Genomic DNA, 24580 nt, shown 5'->3' with positions numbered 1-24580 from the left:
TTTCTTTAGCGGAGAGATGGCGGGGGTGGGGGAAGAAAGAAGAGATACCAAGTATTATCAACATTTTCTTGGACTTGATTTTCCTATAGTGTCAGGCGGTCCGGTGACCAGTACAGGCCTGGGTTCAGATCTCGTATAGGGCACGCTGTTCTTCCTCTGCATGTGCTATCTGTATACAGAGCTGGTTGCTTTGCTGTGATAATTATAGCCTTAGCTGCTGGCCCCGCGTAAATACCCTACTTCCCATAGTGCCTTTCTCGCTCTATGCTTTTACAGTATCTTTCTTGCCTCAGTGCCTTTCTCACACATTCATGCAAAAGTCCTGAAATTCTATGTGATGTTATTTTAGAGATATATAAGTACTTGTTGTAATTTGAAATATTTTGCCTTGTCTTATCGACAACACATTCTGTAATCTTATGGTCTAAGGGTATAACATCGGAGAGATATTTGACCTCATTTGTAGAGAGGTGCCGCTTTCAAGCTACAATCACACCTTCAATTTGTATTGATGTAGCTTTGCCAAACTTTTGGTAGTGAAATGAAAACTTCTAAACGGGATCTAGACAAAGGACTGATTTTGTGGGATTTTAGCTTATGTTTTAACAGGAAAAATACGTTGTTACCTTTATAGTGAGAAGAAAATGTTAATTTCTTCTCAAATAATCAGCATTTAAAAATTTGTTTTAAGATAATGTTTTGGCGGCACGAAATATTTTGACATTCCTTCTCTGAAGCCTCTCCCTCAGTCCTTACTCTCTCATTTGTTTTACAGTTGAGTGGTGTTTCATTTTCCTTTCCTTTGATCGAGGGCTAGATGTAAAAAGCAAAACTTTGCGTAAAATATTAGTCATTTATCTCTCTCTCTGTTCTCTTTCTTCTTTTTATTTTTTCTCAGGAAAGAAGTCACAGCTTATTAGTCGCCTTTGTTTGTGAACTGCACGATGCACAAAAGACGTAATGTCGTTGTACTGTTAAAGGGACGTAAACACTGAATACAAGGGCAAAACAAAACATATTTACCTCCCTTGGATATGGAGTTCTGTTTGGACGGCTTCAGCGATGGCTACTTTGCAGCAAACAGAAGCCATTTCTCATCAGCTGAGATCTGTTCCGCATAGGAATGTTATTTTGTATACAATATAACTTTCACGTTTATAGCTTTTTTAATCTACAACACCCCCCCAAAAAAGCTCTCTGTTTTCTCTCATGTTTGAAATGTTATGGAAATCCAGCTATGTTCAAATTAACTTTGCTTCTCAACAGCAGTAGTAGAACAATGGTATGTAACTCTTTACTTTACGTTTCATTACAAATAAAAAATATTATGTAATGAAATGTACGTTTGTGAATATATTATGTGTATTTTATGTATGCTTTTTACCATCCCGTGTAATACGGGCCAATGGCCTAAGCAATAATTTGTTCTATTGTTCTCTCTCTAGCTCTTGATTTTATTTCATTTTTAAGAATGTAGTATTTCAGTACTCATATAGATGTGTTCTAAAAGACAACTATACAATACACTCAGGTTTCAAATTTGTATAATTGCATGCTCTATATATTACATATGCTGAATCAGATCTTTATGAATGCAATAATAATAAAATCATTAATAATCATATTATTAAGAATAATAATCTGAACTTTTTATAACGCAATTTCTCCGCCAAAGGTGGACTTGCGCTGACAAAAGGCCAGGAAGTAATCACAAAGATGTCAAACAAAGAACACAACATCAAGTGCGTGCCAGCTGTAAAGGGAGATCACTGTAGATTTACCAGTAGAATAATGTTAGCGACATCAGGAGAATAGTGAGAAGATATTGAGTAATCGTGAGAATATGAAGAAATGTTATCATATGAAACTTCAAAAGGGTGATCGTCAGTTTACTTAATACAACTCCTTGTCGCTGCCGAAACGAGTAAAACATGACGGAATGGAATCTAGCCAATAGATCCAAACTATTCGAACTTCAAAATAACATTATATACATTACATACATTATATACAATCCAGCTGCAAACCAGAAGAGGTAAAAAATGCAGCAGAAGCACATGTAAATATGAAGGTCTAATACTTTTATCCATATTAAAGCACGACAACAAAATATAAACATAATCAAGGAGAGCCGATCCTCTGAGCCTGTTAGGCGAAGGGACAGAACTCAGAATTATTAGAAATGTACAAACTCAGTGATGTCCTCCTGTTAGCGGCCCATGGCATATGCAATCAAAGTATTCAATTTGATTCTCTTATGTTTTCTCTCTAAAAGAAAAGGAAAATGAATAAAATCCAGGAAAACAAACGACTGCAACAGGCTTCTATGCGTAGAGGAGGAAGGAAGATAAAAGTGGGTTAAAAAAAAAAGAAAGAAAATAAAATGCACGGTTGTTTTATAACTTCGCTGACAGTATTTAGTTAGGAGGAAGTAGCTCTTATCTCAAGCCACTTGTTAAATAAGCAGATCGGAAATCGAACATTTTAGAAAATGCTGGATTAAGTTAGAGTCATTTTGGGCACTAGTTTCACTGCGATGAAAATGTTTTAATTTCCACGTACTAGAAAAAAAACCAAAAACAAACTTAGGCCTACAAATCAGACGAAGATGCAGGATACATTTTCTGTCGAAAAGATGCAAAGTACATAAAAATAGTTTTCTCATTTGTTTCAAGGCCTCAAAACAGAACCCACTGCCACAATGACGCAAAAGAAAACAAGTCGCCCGGGATAGCTTTACGCTAGGGAGCTTTACAAAGCACGATACCGGCTACGATTTGGTCACGTGACCTGCAGCAGGCTTAGGTCAGGGGTAACCAGCAGACGACACAACCGATCGCGAGAGATGGTTCCGCGGCACAGACTGCAGGCCTTCCATTGAGGTTTACCTCGAAATCTCAGACCCAAGCCTCACAGTATTCACTAAAAAGTGTTCAACATGTCTTCCTCGGTAAGTTTCTTTCACTTCGTTTGCCTAGTCTGACATGAGTGCTCGCGCGTACGTGCCAGCTTCCAAAAGAACACGGCCAGCGCGCTCCACTTTCCACTGGATGGTACCCGCCAGGTTAACGACCACGACAAAGCCTTGCCAGCCAAAGCTGTAAGCGTGCTGATAGAGATTACAGAAGGCAGTCTCAGCGAAAGGGAGTATACAGGCAGCCAGGAGTTTCAACCAGTGTGACCTGTGTTTGCCCTACGTCAGCAGGCGTTGGAGTCCAAAACACGATAATGGTGTGTGTGGCATGTGTGTGTCTCCATGGGGCGCGAGAATCGATCTCTAGCGAATGAGAGGTCGCCTGGGCAAAGGACTCAAGCCGTTACTTCGTTCTTCTTATCGACCAGCTGTCATCGTCACATTTTTGCTCATCACATGTGGCTTTAAAAAAGTTTCGTTTATTTAGGGATCTCCTCTCGTCGTTGTCGTTGTCGTTGTCGTCGTCGTCGTCGACGTCGTCCTCCTCCTCCTCCTCCTCCTCCTCATCATCATCATCATCATCACCACCTGTTGCTTTCCTCCTTTCATTTATGTTTCTTTCTTTGCCTCACAGTAAATATGTGTAATATTGTATTGTATAGTGTATAGGGATAAAACTCTATTGCAAGTCACTGTTATTAAGTATGTTTGGAAACCTTTTTAATTTATCGTCATTACTTGTGTTTGTTTCATAACAGACTAATTTGCATGTTTGAGTGGTGCGTCAGTACGCGTGTCAAAGTATGCATCTTCAATTTATTTTCATTTAATTTAATTTTTCTTCTTTTAAGGAGTATAAATGTCCTTGAAAATTTGCCCATGAAATTATAATTTAACTGCTTCAGTGTTGGCTGTGTTAGAAGTGAACAGTAAAAACAATATAAAGCCGGATCCGGACATGAACTAAAATGTAATAAAAAATGTAATAAAAATTAGTTGTAGCAGGAACATCAACAAGAGAAGGTAAATGAGTTATGTGCCCCTACCACTGTATCCTGTCTGCTTACAGAAGGCATCATACAACTACAGATTTCCGGAAGGAGGGTTGAATGATGGACAACGCATACTGATCAGTGGAGTGGTACAGGACAAGGCATCGAGGTGAATAATCTTTTATTTATCCTGGACGCTTTCTTTTCTACTTGATCTTTTCTCGTGTCCCAACCATCCTTTGTCTTTCTTACTTTCATTTCCTTAGTTTCTTTCTATCCGAATTCCTTCTTTCTTTCCTGTCTCCCACCCTTTTGTTGCAATATCTTCCTTGCAAAACCCCTGAAGGAGAAACAAAACTAATTTTGTCCGTCACCAGCAGATCTGACGGGTCGATAAATCAATGAGAGTGACGATTTCATTTGTCCTACAGAGATATTGGTCCGACTTGACAAAATCAATATTCTGCGGTGAGATCAAGGCTGTCTGATGTGCGCTCCTGGCGCACCACTTCCTTGCACTGACCTTCTGGTTTCGGAAATAAGCCTTCCTAAAATATGTTATGCAACTACGCACTCTGACAGCCCTGATATATGCGTTCTTTTGCGTTTGGCTTCCATGCATCATTGACTGTTGTTATACTAAAAAACGAGGGTTAGTGTGTTAGAGTTGAATGCTATTCACGTTAAGAATATACTCAAGTTATTTGTGATTGTGCGTTTGTACATTCGCCGCTGGTGACGTCAGTGAAAGCTCATCGTTCAGCTGTACTTGGGCAGTTGTGTTCAGTAAAGCGTTATGTAACAGTTTATCTTTACCTTTGTACATCAGTTTAGCGGTATATGGCGTCAATTTAGTGTCACTTGGCGTCAGTTTAGTTGTGTATGACGTCAGTTTAGCGGAGTGGGGCGTCACTTTGTTGTGTATGACGTCAGTAAATGTTTGTTTCTGCCGGTTTCTCTGTCAGCTTTGCCATCCAATACATGAACGGCAACACGGCGGGGACGGCAGTGACAGCGCGAGTAGAAGTCCGTCTGAAGACCAGCGGGGACAGCGATGTGGGCGAGTCTGTCGCCTGTAGCAGCAGGAGGAATGGCAGGTGGTCTGAGGAGATGGTCAGCGCCAGCCCTTTCAGTTTTCAGCAGAAAAAAACCTTTTCCTTGGAAATCAGGCGAATACACTCCAGATTTTTTGAGGTAGGCACTGATCTTTGACTTCCTGTTCACGGCTGTTTTACACCTGACAGCTCTCCTAGTCTCCCCGTCTGATGTTGTACAAAACCAATAAGCTGTTCTGCTTGAGGGAGGTGTATGTGCGTCAAGACATTTTTTATTATCATTTCTACAGATATTTGTGTAGCATTCATTGCTTTCGGTAAAAACACGTGTCGACTAGCCATTACACATCTTTTCTTTTCACGCTAGGACACAACTACTCACGCCCACTTACACACACACACATTCTTCAAAGTAAAATCAGGCTATTCAATACATGTGCGTTTGCACTGATTTCTCACACTAATACAAACAGCGAAAGGAATCTTGCAGGTTTAGTGTCTGCGGGCATTTGTCTGGAATCCCAGCAGTTTATGTGTGTGTGTGAGGAAGAGAGTGAGAGAGATGTGTATCTAGTATATCTGTTTGTGCACGCGTGTAACTTTGTACGCGAGATTAAATACATCATACACCTGTAAACCGATGACTACACAATCCCCTCTCCTTCCCCTCTCCACTCTTCAGTCCAGTCACAGTCTTGCCGTGGTGCCACTTGACTGCTCAAGCATGGCATACTGCTGCACAAGATGATAGGACCTTGTTCAGCTGAGTGACATGATTTGAATGTCAGTCTCGAGCTCGGAAAGAGGCAGGAACTACTTAGTTTGCAAGCATGGCTGTGTTCGAATAATCCTCTTTTATAATGCCAGCATTTTAATTCCATATTTTATCTGCCTGAGATTTTGGAACTACGCATCCATAATGAGCATGAACAGCATAATGAACATCGCAAATTAAGTAGAGACCTTTAAGATGATAACATCTAAATGCATTCTGGCCTTTAAGAAGCCACAAGCATGTGGACAGATGATTTACAGAAACGAATGAATAGGAAGACATAGTCACGCGCACCGCACAAACAGGAATCTGTGTCAGAGCGAATGACATAATTCGAGCAAGACTTTCTTTTCTTTCTTCTTAGAGTTTGAGATCGGAAATACGTACTAGCAGCTTTAGAAAGTAACTGGAAAAATGCCAGGAACAACACTGGCAAGAACATCTGTAAAGCAGTTGAATGTACATACAACAAACAGGCACTTATGTAAGTCCCATTGTCTGCCACAGACACTCAGCGGATGTGACATCTGTAAGCTGGCGAATGTACTCCCTGTTACTATTCACCAGACTCTGACACCTGACACCCCCTCTTCCCCGCCTTCTCTTCGCTCTTTAAAAAAAAAAGCTCAGTGTTGTGAAGGGAGGAATGAACTACTTTTGTCAGGGAACACAAAAAGGGTGGAATACTCTTTAACCTATTTGCTTCAGATAAGCTCTACACATTTAACAGACCAGCGGACAAGTGTGCCAAGAGACTGTGCTATTTTCTCTGTCTATTTCCCCCTCCCCTGAGTGAAGCACAGGGTAGTCATGCTGCTGTTACTAAGGATAAATGCTGAATGGAGACTTGAAAGAGCAATGATGATAGGAGTTACGAAGGCAGTGCAATGGTGGCTTTAGTTGACAGGAAAAGTACTTCCTACCCCTGGTAATTTCACACTGTGGAAAGGGGGGTGATGACAAGGAAGTATCTGGAGTGAGTACCCCGACAGCCAGCCCTGTGAACAGGTGTCACATAATTTGTCTCCAGCCAATGTGACAAACGAGGGGTTTACCTCTGTGCCATCGAGCTGCCCTAAATGCCTCGTGCAGTAATTTCAACTTTTTATAGTGTGAGTGGTGTATGTGGATAGGGGAGGAGGGTCACGCACGTGCATGGGATTCACTCTCCCCAAAGAGGATAAATGGATAAGTGTCAGGTACACCATGATGTGAAGTGTGTGTAATGACATGACAACGAGTGGATGCCATCTGCGCGCTGTGCTACACCATGTTCACCGTGTATCGCGCTCCTAATGAAGTATCATCTTATCTCAGTTCACTGAAACCTTGTGAAATTATCCATTAACTGTAATGCTTAGGATGTAACAGAAATTTTCCTGCGTACATGGCAAAGCTTGAGCAAATGGGAAAAAAGGTTATTGTTGCACACGGATCAGTTGTGACTTACAGACACGGACTGTCTAGGGCCGTGAACTGTATTACCCTATTTAAAGTAGTTTAGTAAAATGAATACAAATAACAACCTGACTAAATAAAACTCTTCTTTGCTCCACAGTGGTTTTCTCCCTTTCCCTTTTTTTTCATTTTGCACTAAGTTATCAAGAGGACGAGCAAAAAAACAAACAAACCAAAAACAAAACCTGTTTATAGGTATGATATTTTAATAAAACCTTTCACTGCGCCGCAGTGGTTTTCTCCCTTTCCTGTTTTTTGCACAATGTCATCAGGAGCACGAGCAAAAAGCTGTTTATAGCCGCGAGGAATGATATTTTACATGTGACAAGACTCTTGATGGATACAGCTTTTCTCATCATGTTTGGCAGAAGAAACTGAAATAACTTATACTGTTTGAGATCTTTTCAGAGGTTGCAGACAAAGAAGCCGACATATTGCCTCCGGTTACTAATCCAGGCTTTAGTGGAGTTCATGCATAACAAGGGGAGGCAGCATTGCGGCTCGTCAGCGAAACTTTATTGCAGTGCAGTGCACAGTAGCTGCACAGCTTGCTTTTTATCCAATTACCAATTAGCCAAAGCCTTGCTAAAATTTAAAAAAAAAATTGCGTCCGTAAAATCAAAGAAGCGGCATAATTATTTCTGCTCAAAAGACAGGAGAGCAAATCGTTGAATGCCAATGTTTTAGAGCTGTTTTCTATATAACTTATACAATTATATATATATCGTAAGCAATTGGAGCATTCGAGAGTATAAAATTAGAACTCAAAAGTTGAAATTAATAAATACATGAATCCATGCACACTCACACAGTCTTGTTCCTTGCATGTTGAACCCTTCTCCTACTTAATGCTAGGTGTCGCCCTATATTAGGCTCAAGCGACCTAATTCACCTTCACTTTTATGGTGCATAAGTTATGCTTATATGGAACGTGATTTAAAATAACCCCGAGATTCATCTACCGGCAGGCACTTTTCCCTCTTATCTCCACTCAGCAAACATTTCTTACCACCTCTCATCTCTCTTTCTCTTCCTCCGGACACAATAAAGAAATTAGAAATACTCATCATAGGTGACAGTGTTACGGGCTTAAAGAATGGAGAGGAGTTTGAATGGTAGTAAAACGACATTAAATCATATAATCACACGTGATTGCCGCTGGTGTTTTCCGTCGACATATTAAGAGCACATCACTAGAACCTTTACAGAACATTGTGCTTGAGCAGATCACTAGAACATCACAGAACACTTTTCTTGAGCGTAAACTGAACATGCTTTGTTGCCAGGTATGGATTGGCGGTCACCTGATCGGCGAGCTGGAAAACGAGTTTGACGACTGCAGCGACAGCCTGCACATTGATGGTGACGTCATTGTCAGCAAAATCCAACGCTTGTGAGTCTGACGTCACAGCGCCACCACGTCTTGTACTCCCTCACGTGTCCACGATCCTTGGAGTCTGATAACTAAGGGGAACTATCCGAGCCAGACACCCGCCCGGTTCTACGCCGCCGACTGCTGCCTGTCAGCTCTCACTACTGTGCATGTAAATGGAGTGAGGAACGTTCCGTTTACCGGCTACTCGCGGAGAGCTAGTCGAGACCTAGACGCGCTTAGGGCCTGCTGGGATTCCGCGTGCACAGAGCTCTAGTCGGTCTCCATTGGCTTTCCGCGAGTAGTGTCTAGCTCCGTGAGCTGTCGTTCGGCGACGGCTGGGGATTTTATTACTTACTACTCTTTCGCATTTTTTTTTTTTTTGTTTTTTTTTTTTTGTGGGGAGGAGCCAGATAAACTTTAGTTGCCGCTTTTGTGTTACAGTGTTTGTAAACAATCTCAAGATCGAGGAGATCTTAGATAATCTTGGCAAAAAAGATGTTCACGTTTCTGCACGTGTAGTCAAGATTAGAATCATGCGTCTGTGAAGTACATCCATGCTGTTCAATCCATGTAGCTAAGTTGCACGTGAAAGCTTTCAATAATAGGATTTGACAACACCCGAAAACATTCTTTTCAACCTTCCTTCTCCCTCTGCGATGTCCGGGTGGCCGAAAGCAGCATTACTCTCATCTTAGGGCTTCCGCTGTGGACTTGATAATTTATACCAATGAACTTTTCGGTTCTTTTGCACTAAGCAACCAGTCGTGAGAGATTTGAGCACATTATTATTATTACAACAACAACAACCACCATGTGCCTCAGATATCAAAAGTCTTTACCATTTCTTTATATTTTTAATGAGAGCAGTAAATTGATATATTTATAGACCACTGACAGTAGAAAGTTTAGCATGTTGAGACAGTAGAAGAGGAGATACGGTGTTCAAGGATCCACATTGGGCTTGGTTTGACGTTTTAACCACAGAAATAAATCTTTGAGCAAGCGCTGCACTGACACACTATGTGTAACAAACTGGACCTAGCTTTGCCATCCGGTTCGATGCCCGTGTGACGCAGTCACCTAGCTGAGTACCTGACTCCACAGAAGATGTGGAGGGTAAAGCTGTGAGGGGGATATGTCTTTAACACCTCACTCCCCATCGACCGAGAAGTTAGGGAGCGAATTTATTGTTCACTTTTGGACACTAGGCCCCGTTCACGCAGTGGCGGTCAGAACTACTCAGTAAAACTCACGGGCCAATGTCTTAAGAAGAACATTAGGAACAGACTGTTTATTTTGTGTGCAGAAAGACAGGGCGGGAGTATTTTACTGGGAACTTAGCTGTGTGGTGCACCTGTTTGCTTCACTGAGCATAATAACTGCGAACATTCTTCATACGTGTCGGCGTGCATGCCCTGGCGCACAGTCACACGACTGCATCAACAATGGCGGATATGCGAGTCGGGCATGTGGGATAGCTCCCCGAATGACGAATGAAGAAATGTGATTCTTATGTTATGTCCTGGTAAATCCCTGCTAAGCCACTCAAACTCGGAGGTGGCCGTGTTTCTACGCATCGGATGATAGAGGTGGTGGGTCTCCGGGCTGTAGACAGGCTGAGTGGACACTAAACATCGTTGACAACTCCTCTACTGTGAATGACGAGGCAGGTTGTTAGTTATCTTGCTGATTCACTGTAGAGATGGGATTGAACTCTCACTCCGCAGTGTATCTCTAGGAGGGGGCTAAGCACGGTTGTGAAATATCATAAAGGAATTTCCGCTTTTACACAATAAATATTTTAGAGAAAGTAAATGATCAAGTGAAATCCTATATACTCTCGAGTAATCATCTTATATTTTTCCGAGCATAAATCATTATTTTTACTCTTTATATATGACATTTCAAAAGCCAGTGCACGACGGACTGAATTGTCATTGACAGCTGCTATAGGAAGGAAGAAAAGAGTTGGGATGAGGGAATCAGATGGAGAGAAAAAAATCTGATTTAAACAAGAAAAAATGTTTTATGGAGAATTTAAGGAACACAGCGAGAGACGGAGAGGCCTGGAGAGATTTTAAATTTGACTTGGTTTTTTGTCATGTAAAAAATAAGTGAATGGCCAAAAATGAAAGGGGTATGTGTGTTTTAAGGTTTGTCAGCAGGAGGGAAGTGAACCTCTTTGTCACTTTTGCTTTCACCCTTTAAACTCTTTCATACATTTAACTATCAAAAGAGATCCGAAAGTTAAGCCCGATGAGCTTAAGGCTTTGCCGGCAAAGACTCCGCACACCCTGAACACAGCAACAAATACTTTTTTTATTTCCAGATGCCTGTTGCTTTTTTTCCACACTGGGTTATACAAAGACGGGTTACAATGCAGCACGGAGTGGCGGAGGGAGCGGGGGAAGGAGTACAATACCCACCACGTGGCTGAAATATGTCACATCTGAACCCTGCAATTAACTGTTTGACACTATAGTTGTCTCCCTCTCCTGTTGCCTCTTGGTCTTCCTCTCCCAGCCCCATCTACACTTCTCCAAGAGTCAGTTTTTCTACAATTATCTTTCCATCTCATCCGCTCGCTTGTCACGTCAGGACCAATTAACCGGTGAGAAGTTCATCAGCATTATCTGCCCCTGCTGGTGAATTGGCTCACATTAAATGATGCTCACTATACAAAGCTCATACCATCAGTAATTATGTCATTATAATGTGTTTTTTAGCTTTTGGCTGTGATAAAGATATCGCTGATTAGTGTGATGGTATTCACAGCATAACAATTGTGACATGGCTGTCCATACCTGTGTCCTCCCAAGCTGCCTGTCATGCATGACGAGGCGATGTTTTGCTCAGTTCTCATTATGTCCCGATTATTTTAGTAGGCGATATGGTTCATTTAATCGATTGTGTGTTTTGCTTATGGTCACAAAACGTGTGTCTGACGAAGGAATGTTAAAGTACGGGAATATAACAATTCTCAGTGTACATGCGGGAGAGTTTATTCTCGTTAGAAAAAGGAACCATTGTCACTTGTTCAAAAAGCATGCACGTAGTATCAAATCTGATAACATTTGATTGTTATGTACTGTGATCATAAATAAAAAACGTAGTAGCAAAAACATGTTTTTTGTTGGATTTGAAGTATGTGCGCGGGTTTGTGTTACACTAGTATGTACGATGAAGTTTTGTTTTGACTACCACCGCATCTTGCCTCCCGATTCCTCTCATTAGTGGAGTGGGAGATGACAGGTTTACATTTTCTTACCCAGCTATCTTGGGGAAAAGTTCGTAGAAATCATCTCGTAAGACAAGGGCAAGAATCCAAGATAGGAGCAGTTTTCTTTTGAGAAATGGTATGTCAAAAACAGACTGCAGATATTTGTAATGATTCTTAAGTTGCCCAATGCTTTTTATCACATTCGAAGATAATACCTGCATAGTATCAAAACGAAAAGGTGTGCGTATGTGATGTTGGGAAGGTGGTATAGGGGCGGCTTTGCTTTGCGACTTCAACATGTGGGTGGGGATGGGGGGGGGAGTGGCCGTTTGCTTAGACGTAAAAGAATTTGAAGAAATGCAACAAGCATCAATATTCGTATCTATTCACTCAGCATCAAGTATTTAGTGTTGAAGTGGGAGATTTTTTTAATGTCCGGAACCCGTTATGGATAAAGCATGTGCTCCTTACAGCATGCCTTTAACGTGTAACGTTGCCAAAAAAAAAAAAAAAAAACTAAACAAAATAAAAAACAAACAAACAAGAACGCAGCTTACATTACTCGAAAAGGAAACAATCGTCAGCCAATTACATTCACGAAACAACCACCACATTTGTGCATCTAAACTTTATTTGCTTCAACGTTTCATGATTTTTTTTATCTTGAAAGGAATTTGATTAAAAAAAAAAATTTGACAGTCTGATCAAATCAAAAATCGGCAGGGAAAACTTGGGTCAAGCAGAAATTTTGCATTCGTGAAGCAATTTTGGAGACTGAGTGTGCGGGGGAACTCTTGCTCTACTCTGCTGGACAGCCATGTCGCAGTTACGTCCCCTGTGTCGCTGCAGGGTCGACAGCTCACTCCAGGGTTTCCTTGTCGAACATGTACTCGCCAAGGCCAGGGCCCACACGTTTGAGGTTGGTGATGTGATCGCCAAGCTCCTTGATCGACTTGACTTGTTCCTGAAGGAACTCGCCCTCCAAGAAGTCAGTCATCTGTCAAAACAAAAACAAAAAAATTTACAGATAAAGACTGATTTCGTGAAAAATTCAAAGGCAAGATGCCATGACTAGGAAACTTCAGATACTGAGTGGGCAAGAATGTGAAGATAGTTCACTCAACACAACAAATAAAAATGTTTCTGCCCATGCAATGTACTTCACAAAGAGAAATGTACCTCATTTCGAAACAGACGATTAACGAAATGGTTCGAAGAATTTATTGACTCACCTGGGCGTCCTTGTGGTTGCTGGCGACTTCGTGCAGGTCCAGCAAAGCCTGGTTCACGCTTTTCTCCAGAGAAAGCGCCACCTGCATGGCGTCTAATCCAGTTCCCCACTCATCTCTGTCTGGTTTCTGTTAAGTACGAATTTATTAGTATTGAATCATTTTAAACTCATGAACTAACGAAGTAAAATATTCACTGCTAAAAATGTCCCGTCCTGATATCAGGTCACCACCAGGTGGTTCTATTCCATTATCACGAACGATCGCTAGTACCGCACAATCGTGCTTAGAATGAGTTTTGTCCATCTTCTAATTCAAAACATACACGAGGGCTTCTGTAATATGCTCTCCAAAGCTAGCATAAAAAGGCTGAATGATGACTTGCAAAATGTTTCGTTGCCACATACAACTTATAGTAAACAACTAGTGTGACAAATTTTTGTTCAACCTTCAAACAAGTGTCTTAAATGTACTCTGTTGCTCAAAGAAAGACAAGACAAGGAAACCCATGGCTACCTTAACGTCTTGAAGCACGATGCGGCCTCCACGCTTGTTCTGGAACTCCATCAGCTTCTCGGCATGCTCGCGTTCCTCGTCAGACATCTTCTTGAAGTACTTGTGGAAGCCTTTCAGAGCTACATCGTCACGGTCGAAGTAGTAGGCCTACAAAATAGTAATTGGGAGGTTTCACGTGGGCTAACAGAAGTCGGTATGTTTGAGAGTTTTGAGTTTTTTTTGTTTTTTTTAATATCGATTTTGCCAACATGGAAGCTCCGAATAACACAGGAATGAGAGTGCCGACAGATTGATGACGGGAGATCCACCACACCTTCCCCAAGTGTGTGACACGCTATGTCATGTCTGTATCATACTAGCGACATGAATGCTACAATCCCAAATCCACTCTCAATACCGTAACGAGATTTCACGAGACCAGTCGCTTTTTTGTCCCTTACGAAACACTCCCCTAGACTGTAAAGGATCGTCAGGGGATGGAAGCAGATTGCAACATATTTCATCTAGCAAAAGTTTTTACTCTTTGAGGCTATATTCAAGAAAACTTCCTCAAGGACCATTTTGAGTTTTATTTTAGGGCGGAAAGCAAACGCTATTCAAAACTTCCTCTTCCCCCAACACTTCCTTGCAGTCCCAGAATCTAGTGAAGTCGATCATTGCAATCTGCTTTCGCTGGGACATGCACTAAGTTTACTGCAGTCGAGATTTAAAAAAAAAAACTTCTAAGAGTGTGGTTAAGAGTTTTACCAGCAAATTTCCCGAGAGCTTTAGCAAAGCTATTTATAGCTAAGCCTTTCCAACAGCTTGCACGCCAAGCCCCGCGCACTCGACCGCCTTACCGCTGGCAGACGACAGCTTTTGTCATGGTCTGCCGACCTCGAGACATTTGCATTCATGCCACGTCCGAGTATATATAATCGAATATTTGTTGCTGCATGATAAACGAGTTTACTACAGATTTTTTTTTTTTTTTGCTTACTCAATGCGAAAATTTATTTTTATTGACGTTCTTCTAGTCCGGCTTTTTGAGCAGCAGTAATTTTTTATGTTAAGTGGCAAAGCTCTTGGAAGAGATTTTATTGGAAAACACCTGAGAAAATGAGAATTTTCCTAAAATGAAAGTGTACTCAAGATTCAAGTCTCTTGAAATATTTAAAGCGCTTAGTCTGTACTTAATGTCATGTGATTTCAAGATATCCACAATTTCATATTTTTAATGAAACTTACGGACGGTAAGACATACAGTTAAATAATGATTTCTACAGGTTGTATCTGATGCCAGCAGGTTCCTAATGTAAGACAATCCAACACCTCAAGCGGTATTATAAGATCCTACAGTGTTTATGCTGTTAAGAAACTGGAGAAAAAAAAATACAAGCTAAAAAGTTGTTTGTTGATCCGAGCTAAAAATACTCACCATGGACAAGTAGCAATAGCTGGCATACAGCTCCATGTTGATTTGGCGGTTGATGCCTGCCTCGCTCTCCGAGTGGTAGTTCTGGCGGACCTGAGACATCTTTGACAGTTGAATGGACGCTTGAAGCTTCTTTCCAGCCGGTTGTTGATGCGATCAGACGGTTTTGTTGGACCTCAGACGATGGAAATCCGAAGTAAAAGAACTTGTTACAGATGGCACTAGTAGAAAAAAATGGCGGACTTGTGTCGGCTGCCCGTACGTTCCCTGACGCAGCAAAGCAAACGACAACTACACTGCCAAGGCTGGCCGCCTTTATATACGACTAGTGGCGTGACGTCATGGACCAGTCACGTGGCGCATGGTAATTACCGAGTGGAAGAGCTCGCCTACATTTTTCCCTTTCGAACCACTTCAGGTCAGTCAGCGGTGGCGTGTTTTCGCTCGCTTATCACGCGCGCCAAGCCCCGCTGGTGGTGTCTAGTGCAGGGCAGAGTGGACGATGTTCTGGTAAAATGTTTGCATTTATTTTTCAGCCCCTCACACATCTCGATCGCCACGTGCAAAACGGCGATGTGTGTGCGTTACATGTTGACGAACTCAGCATGACAGCAGGCCATGGATGGTGTTTCCTCTTTTCTGCTCAGCAACCTGAATTTTTTAAAAAAAAGAAAGGTTAAATAAGAAATGACTTATTAATGCTTTTTACTCGGCAATGCAGCACCATTAATTAGTCCTAATCAAATCACAAATGCTTAACATGGGGTGTGTTTTTTTTTTTTTTTTTTTTGCAATAGATTTAACCGTCTTTGAATTTTTCTTATTTTTCTGCCTTCAGTGGTCCTTATCTCTCAGCAAAGGCTGAAGTAAGCTTTATCTTGTTTGCATTGTATTAGGGGAATTATGTTCTTATCGCTTTCGTGGCTATAGAGGTGACTATCTGGTGCTACATGAAGGGGAAATATTCCCCAGTGTAGCAGCTGAACGCTTGACAACTTCAGAACAAGTCAGGAGAGGGCCAATGTTCGAGAGCTGACATAACAACACGACACACAAGCTGTTAAAACTACTTTTGTTTGTAAATATGAACACGTTGTGTGAACATACATACACACGAGTCATTGTCACATGTTTTAGGGGGATGGGCCGAATTTTAGGGAAACACAATCATACACTTTTACCTTCTTTCAAGGCAAAAAGCACTTTTCTCATCTTCTCAAGCAATGAGAGATGGGTAGAAATGGTGGAGACAACCTAGAAACAGGATCATTCAGCCAAAGACGAGGAAAGAGGGAAGGATGGTGGGGCGGGGTGTTGAGTGAGCAACAAATGGAAGAGTGGGGAGTGTCTCCCGGACACATCAAGCTAAGGTTAACATGTGGACAAACACGAGAATTGTGTCATCATTTGTCTGACTGCCTCGACTCATCCTGACATGATACTTACGAGGAAGATGTGCTACAACCGGGTAAGTCTATGTAAGTGATCTAATATTAGTCCACAATTCCAGCAAATATCCTCACTGGAACAGTAGCCCGAAACATCGTTTGCGCGTGAAGGGTTTCAGTACCACATCTACATGGATGTCACGTGACTTTAATAGGTCTACTCGCTCTCCATCTCATATGTGTCATATTTTGACAGGCTGATCTGGTTTCATCCAGTTTCTTTCCTGACTTCACCAAGGAAACACAGATTGACAAGAAACATCAGACCGTGAGAGAATATAATAATGGCATCTCGTTTTCGGGGGGTTTCATTTGTTTGTTTTTGTAGATTAATGACACTTGTAAGCACAAACTAAAACCTCTTAAGCTATGTGTTTCTGTAAATCATGAAATTATTAAAAAATTCGTTCTAGCAAAATGTCTCCACACCACCGTAGTCTAAAAGACTGCTTAAAAAGAGTTTCACAATAACTCATTTTCATGTCTCATGATAAAGTTTCCAATGTGTCACAAAAGCTGTTCAGTTTATTTTAAATTTTATCTTCATGTCACATGACATTGGAGCACAAAGGAAACTTTCATATTCCTTATCAAAAACGACAAATGGATTGGGGAAGTTGATCACAATTTGTTTCCTGCTACACAATGGGAGTTTGAGGTTCGTTCATCATTTATCGCACTGTAGTAACGACCGTCTACTGTCATCAACAAAATGACAACCCATGCTCGTGGTTTAAAATAGAAACAATCTGGGGCAAAATAACAAAATGTAAATCAATAAGTTGATGGAGAAATCAATTTATAGCACTAGCACGCAAAGCTCGCAATGTTTCACAGTTATCATCAAATTGCTCTGTGAATTGTGTTCACTGATGTTCGTGTTTGGGGTCTCATTCAAATGTCGCCCAGCAGACTGCATGCATTGATTGAAGTCACGCTCGGCTTCACAGGGTAAAGTAAACAGAAAAAGCTTACAACAGCAGTTAGTTGGAAGTGTGTGCAGTGATGCGGTACTCTTCAGCAAAAAATACACAAAAAAGATGTTAGCAAAGCTGAATTGAGTGAGTCAGATGTCGACTGATTGGCGCTGCATTGAGGCGCCATGACACCAACGGGCGACTGGGTGTCTAGTTTTGTAAACCATAGAAAAGCAACAAAAAGCACTAATTCTTTCAAGGTATTTTTCGTGGCAGTGGCTTTGCTGGGAACTGGCCTCCTGCCAGATTGTACAACATCCGTTTTTGTTGGTGAACTTACACAGTACACCGATGAACACAGCTCATGCATACAGTATGGACTGCATGTTTTATGAGGTCGGAGATTTTACTTGCGAGAAGTTGTTAGTCCACCTGCACTGTGCAGCAAAGTTTGTTGGAGATGTTAAGAATATGTTGTCATGTACATGATGTCCAATGTAAGTTGAGATTCAGAACCACTCAAGATCCATGATTAAGGCTAAATTCTTTGGGTCCCAGGGACCCCTTCTTCAGATTTTTAAGGGGTCCCTGTTCTTCGCCCAACTTTGAATGGGACCCCATCGACGAAAATTGAAGGGGTCCTCTGAACTTTTAATGCGTACTGTACGCAATTTTTTGCGTAAGCAGAAGCCCTGAAATGTCATTTATTTCGCTATTGTGACAGACCCTGAAGTAGTGCCCGGATCTGCTTTGTTAGCTGATGTCACTCTGTTGCTGCCATAGTTGTACTTATTGTCTGTTCATCAACTCGTGATAGACTAGTACAAAGAGTGCAATGTCCTCAATGAATCACGTGACAAAGTCATTCGGTAAACAACCTCTTGGGCCACAGTTGTGATAAAACTACTTTCACTCATCCCTGAAATCAAAACTCGGATATAAATAGAAACTGATCTCCTGGGACAGGAAGGGTGAAACACGGAGATAACATACAGAAAATTCTAGACTATACAAAACAAGCCAGAATTGTAGAAACTTTACAGAGATCCCCTCCTGGATACTGGGCTTTGATCGGCGGAGTGTAGACAAGTAAATTATGCTACAAATCATTATTGTAGCAACAAAACAACATGTCTGCCATTACTTTTTAACCACGGGCCCTCGGGTAAATCAACATCCACAGACTCTGGAAATAGTTTTTTGTCAATGAAACGGATGTGACTGTCATCAATTATTTCATTTCCCGGCTGGGCAAAGATTTTTTCTCTCTTCGTAGTCACGGCCCCAGGCTATATTGAGAGTTTCTCCTTCTCTCCTGACAGGCCATTCCGTACTTACAAAAAAAAAAAAAAAAAAAAAAAAAAAAAAAAAAAACTTAAAAGGAAAGGAGTTGGAAATAAGATATTCGAGAAATGTTACTAAGCCTGAACAGCAGACTGTTGATCACATGATTAGTCTGCAGCATTGTAAATATGGCGAACATTAAACCCATAAAAAAATATTCTTAGTGACCATAATCAAGTGCGTGCATTATAAAATATGAGAGATTGCATATTAATTTCATTGCATATTAATGTGCAGACAAGTAGCGAGCTGATAGTAAATCTGAATGTCACGTGTCTATGTTAATATTCTTCACAGAGCTTTTTCCGCGAAGTTTTATGGCACCTCAGCCTGTGATCCAAGGTAAAGATCCCATCTTCTGAAGTCTAGTAACCTGCAGGTAGGTCACCGTGTCCAGAAGTTGACCCCGCCCACCCTCCCATCACTACATTCTGTGGTAAATAAAATTATGTCCCCTTCCCCTTCACAAGCCTTTCCGAAGTATGACAGACGTTAACAGACGTTAAAAGTAAGTTTTACGAGGACAGCCATTTGACCCGGACTCTGTGCAACATTCGACATGACATGATCAGCTTCTACCCGGGGACCGACATATGTACTCTACCGGCTTTGTAGTGCAGTTATACAATCTCGACCTTTCGATCACTCTTCGCTTTGTCTGTGCCACTCACAGAGCCAGTCACTGTATATTATTATTTCATCTGCACCACTCCATAGCACATCACCCGCCCTCTCCCTCTCTCCACCAATTAAAAAAAAATATTGTTTCCCTTTAGCATTAAACCCTTGGCAATAAACAGGGCTGGAGTTCTCATCATGTGGTGACAAAGGCTGTTTGCAGGTCACAGATTATGTGGCTGACCACAAGATTCACGCGGAACACAGTGTCAGAGGTCGTCGTCCCAGGTCAAAAGGTCACCAGCTAGACCTGTTACATAACAAGCCCGGGAGGGGGTGTGTGTGCATAAAGCTACCCGACAAATGCTCTTCTGACGAACCGGTTCACGTGCACTGACAAAGCCACAACCTACCGCCACAGACGACCTGAATAGAGTGTAGTGAATAATAAAACGCAGTAGGATGATGAAACTGACAGCATGTCACTGATTGTTGCAGGGTGGTGAAACTGACAGAATAGAATGTCACATTGGCTGCAGGGTGGTGAAACTGACAGCATGTCACTTTGATCGTTGCAGGGTGGTGAAACTGACAGCATAGACTGTTACTTTGGCTGCAGGGTGGTGAAACTGACAGAACGTCGCTTTGGTTGGAGGGCTGTGAAACTGACAGGATGTCACTTTGATCGTTGCAGGGTGGTGAACTGGTCGACAGGATGTCATGTTCTCTTTGCCGTTAAGCCGAGAGGAAATGAAAGCCGGCAGTTACTGATTTTCTCATTTGAATTAATTAAAAGGGCGTTGGCGTGTGCTTGTGACTTGGAAGCTCTTAAGTATATCAGCAGCAGTCCCTTCGCAACTCCACCGTTTGTTTGTTTGTTGTTGTTTTACTCTTTACTAATTGTCATTGGTCGTGACCACCAACTGATGTCACACAATGACAAGCACCCTGTTAACATCTCGACTTGTATCATGAAGAAAAAAATAATATATCAGATGAAACAAGCATTTCGTCGTCTGCATCGTACAGAAAGCAAACTGCATCACGCGAACAGTCATTATATATTGTGGTTGTACATTTATTTCAATACGGCTTGTGCGTTTGCATACTTGATGTTGCATGTTCATTGTTACGCTTGCACACACGAGAAAAAGGTGTAAGAAGGAGAACATGATAGGTGGAGCGCAGTACTGGGTTGGTGGAGGATAGTTTGCGGCGTTGGCAGCTGACGCAATATTGATTCCTCCCCGTCAATGTCTGCAGCACACACACACATGCACACTTACTCACAGATATACACACACTCACACACAGACCTTACTTGGCCGGAGGTGATTCCCTCATCACAAATTAAGGTGAGAGGTCATCACTGTTGTAACATATACATGTATCAGTATAGGGAAGACTGATGGTAGTCTATACATCGAGTTCATGAAAACTCAGAAAAAAAATATTTACATCATTGTGAAAATTATCGTTAATATTTCTGTCGATAGATGTTTTCGTCTTTCGGGGAGGAAGACATTTCTCAAGTGCAAGGAGTTATTTATGACCTAGTAGAATTAGACAAGAACACAGAGGAAGTACCCAGTGAAAATTTTGATTGAAACTTCCTTGTTTCCATGATCTTATTTTACTCCCCCAGCCCTTTATGTCCCTTGTCCCCTCTGTCTCATCGTGTTGCATCGTCTGCCTGGTCACTTCCCACCCCGGTATCTCCTACCCTGCATTGTGTGGTAGGTGTGACGTTTCTTTTCTGACGAGTCGTGTGACATGACTTGGACACGTGACGTCCTCAAATACCAGACGACCTTTACTTTTATTTTTTTCAGATCGGTGATCGCTATTGCTTTGAGCAGATTTTTTTTTCTTTTATTCTGGTTTCCTGTCTTCCTGTTCCTGTCTTCCTATAGTGAGAAAGATTGTGACAACGACTCACGAACACCATGGACTCTCGTCAGGCCAAAACACGAGACACAAATAAAACTCGCAAATTATTAGTGTCCGAAATGAACAGAAACATGCTCAGACCGGTTCTAGACTGACACTAGTGCAGGCTTCCATTGTGTGATCGAGTGAAAGAACTACATGTTTGTACTGCAAGTCTACAGCGGAAGAATCAGTAGATGACCTTTGGGCTTTGGCATTGACTGGTTTCGTAAGTCAGGGCAGAGGTCAGCATGTCAGCAAGGGGTGACAGTCCACTGCTACCAATGTCCCGAGTATACACTCAACTCGGACTTTGGTTTTCCAAACAGCAATGATTCAGCAAGTGTTGATGTGTTGCAATCTCATTCACTCGTCGCCCAGATTCCTACACAACAGAAGCCGTTGTTCAAAATTTGCAGCTGCCAGCTTTTTTTTTTTTTTTTGAGTGTGGGCGCATTTATGTGTTTGCCGCATTCATTTGTTGGCCTAGTTTCATCATAGACATGCATGACAGGTCTCGGCGACTGATTATGAGAGGATTGACGGTTAGTGAGGAAATAGTGTCACACAACACACAGGCTGTCACCTGTCACCCGACTACAACTGTGTGATGGCGAGTGTCGTGATTGTAAGCCGACAGACACTTTTAGCTGATCATCGAAAGATGTGTAATATTTTAATTAATCAAAGAATAAAATAGAAATGTAAAGAGGGACGGGCGGGGATGAAATGCAAGAAATAAACATGACAGCAATGCTTGTAGTACCCATGGAGTGTCTCCACTCATTCTTGCTTTAATCTGTTGGCCATCCATGTGGCAGTTACATCCCCGTGTGGTTGTTGACAGGTTACTCCAGGCTCTTCTTGTCAAACAGGTACTCTCCTAGCCCAGGGCCCACACGCCTGAGGTTGGCGATGTGGTCACCAATCTCCTTCATTGAGTTGACTTGTTCATGCAGGAACTCATTCTCCAAAAAGTTGGTCATCTGTCACAAAAATTTAGGTGTTTTCATATTAAAACTGTTTTCATATGAAGCCAGTCAACAAGCAGACTAATCCCGCAAATATTGTATTTCTCTAAAAGGTTTGACTGAAAATGGCTCGAATTTTAAAACATCCCGAAATTAACAATTTAATTTTTTTAAATGTTTGCGACACTCACCTGGCCATCCTTGTTTTTACTGGCGATTTTGTGCAGATCCAGCAAAGACTGGTTTACAGCTTTCTCCAGGTTAAGGGCCACCAGCATGGCGTCTAGTCCACTTCCCCACTCATCTTTCTCAGGTTTCTGCAGGTGAAAATCTATTGGCAGGTGACCATTGTATACTCATTATCTAAAGAAGTAAAGTGTTCACTGCTAAAAACAGACCTGTCCTAATATTTTAGGCACACCAGGTGGTTCTGTTATCACGGTCGTTAATACTGCACGTGCCTAGAATCAATTGTGTCTCAACTTCTGTTTATATAAAACAGATACCCCATGAGCTGATGTAATAACCTACCGTAAGTTAGAATGAAAGGCAACAAATAAATGAATTGACAAAGGAATCTTAAAATATTACAAATTCTCTACATATACAAAGACACTACAAGGACACTACAAATGGCTACCCCAATGTTCCGAAGCACGATGCGGCCACCTCGCTTGTTCTGGAACTCCATCAACTTCTCGGCATGCTCTCGTTCCTCGTCAGACATCTTCTTGAAGAACTTGTGCAAACCTTTGAGAGCCACATCGTCACGGTCGAAGTAGTGGGCCTGTAAAATTGCCAGTTAGAAAATGTTAGTATCTGTTCAAGTCCTTGACCACATACGGACTTGCAGCACGCAGTATGTTTACGATTCTTCACATCTGTACAAATAAACACTTTCACACGAGATCGATTTTCATGTATCGATATGGACGCTCAAAAAAGTATGAAGAATGAAAAGGCAATGTCCACTCAACAACTAACATGATATATAACTTCGGTATGATTCTAGTGAATGGTATGATTCAAAGCCACTTGCTCCACAACGAGCGGATTTCCCTCCCTGTCCTTCTGTGGGAGGGAGGATGAAGATGTTCTGGAAAGTAAGATAATATTAAATGTTTAGACAATTAAGACAAGAATCTACCTTTCTTGTACAACCTAAAAAGTAGCTTTTCTTACCATGGACAAATAGCTATAGCTAGCATGAAGCTCCATGTTGATTTGGCGGTTGATACCCTCCTCGTTGTCAGAGTTGTAGTTCTGGCGGATCTGAGACATCTTTGACGGTTGAAGTGGACGTTCGAAAGTTTTGTCTTTGGTGCAATCAGACGGTCTTCTGGACCTCAGTCGATAGAAATCCGAAGAAAACGACGACTGATGAAGTCCTAAAAGAAAGAAGAATGTCGGACTTGTGTCGGTTGCTCGTATGTTCCCTGGCACGACAGAGTAGAGAAGGTGTTTCGTCAATTATTCAGCGCATGCGCAGTAGACTCCTCGGGGTTAAAAAAGGAAGCTGGGGTTCAGCGTGTCCGTCACTCAGCTGTCTTTGCCGAGACATACGAATGTAAAGAGACTGGGGAAAGTTAGTATCATCAGCATTCCGATGCTAAGTGACTAAAAACTCGAACCAAGAAATGTGCAGCACCATTAATAAGTTTTGATTAAATCAGAAATACTTTCGTTAAACTATAAGAGTTTGTTATTTTTACTTTTTCAATGGCTGGTTAAATGTTTTTTCTTTCTGTCTTATCTCTTAGCAAACACCGAGGGTAAAATTTTCTTTTTTGCTTTGTGCTTACTTATTGTTCTGATTGCTACAGAATATAGGAAAAGATGTTTTACCCTTGACCTAACTGGTGCCACATGGATATGAACTGTTTACCAGTGTATTTCTACGCTGAAACGTGGGAGGTCCGATGTTTGTTCCAGTTTCAAACCAAGACAGTTTGGTGTTGATGTTCACAGGTGACGTAACGTTACATCACTTACAGTGTTGGAACGACTCTTGTAGGAAAATATGAACACATCGTGTGAGCACTCCTCCAGCTGAGCCATTGTTACTCATTTTTAAAGAAGGGAGAGGGTTTGAAGGAAATGTGATTCTCAACTTTTACTTTCTTTCAAGATAAAACGCACTTTTCAAGCCTTAGCAGACAATTGGAGATAGTGGATGGAGAGGAATGATAGAAAGCAAATTGGAAAACAAGATAATTAAGCCAAGGACATGCTGGGGGGAAGAAGAGTGAACAGCAAAATGAAGAGTTGGGGAGCGTCTCCCGGACACAATAAGTTTAATATGGAGTTGTGAGAGAGAGGCTGTGTCATCCTTTGTATGATTTGTCGTGACATGACACGGCACAAGGAAGATGTGATACAACCGGACACTTCTATGTAAGTGTGTA

At 41.6% G+C, this 24580-nt stretch overlaps 2 protein-coding genes across 2 annotated transcripts; one reads left to right on the top strand and one right to left on the bottom strand.

The window, feature by feature from the left end:
- Positions 1-2763: 2763 nt before the first annotated feature.
- Positions 2764-11588, top strand: LOC112566032. Its single transcript, XM_025241958.1, has 4 exons — positions 2764-2950; positions 3984-4075; positions 4872-5100; positions 8481-11588. Exons 1-4 carry the CDS (start codon positions 2939-2941, stop codon positions 8589-8591), a joined length of 444 nt encoding a protein of 147 aa, XP_025097743.1. The 5' UTR covers positions 2764-2938; the 3' UTR covers positions 8592-11588.
- A 923-nt stretch (positions 11589-12511) lies between these two features.
- On the bottom strand, positions 12512-23591 carry LOC112566031 (soma ferritin-like). Its single transcript, XM_025241957.1, has 6 exons — positions 23358-23591; positions 22816-22962; positions 22367-22492; positions 13535-13681; positions 13022-13147; positions 12512-12786 (listed from the first exon to the last, which is right to left on the bottom strand). Exons 1-6 carry the CDS (start codon positions 23454-23456, stop codon positions 12649-12651), a joined length of 783 nt encoding a protein of 260 aa, XP_025097742.1. The 5' UTR covers positions 23457-23591; the 3' UTR covers positions 12512-12648.
- Between the last annotated feature and the right edge of the window lie 989 nt (positions 23592-24580).

The sequence above is a fragment of the Pomacea canaliculata genome, linkage group LG6 (assembly GCF_003073045.1).
Source record: "Pomacea canaliculata isolate SZHN2017 linkage group LG6, ASM307304v1, whole genome shotgun sequence".
NCBI lineage: Eukaryota > Metazoa > Mollusca > Gastropoda > Architaenioglossa > Ampullariidae > Pomacea > Pomacea canaliculata.
This window is presented reverse-complemented; position numbering and strand designations above follow the sequence as displayed.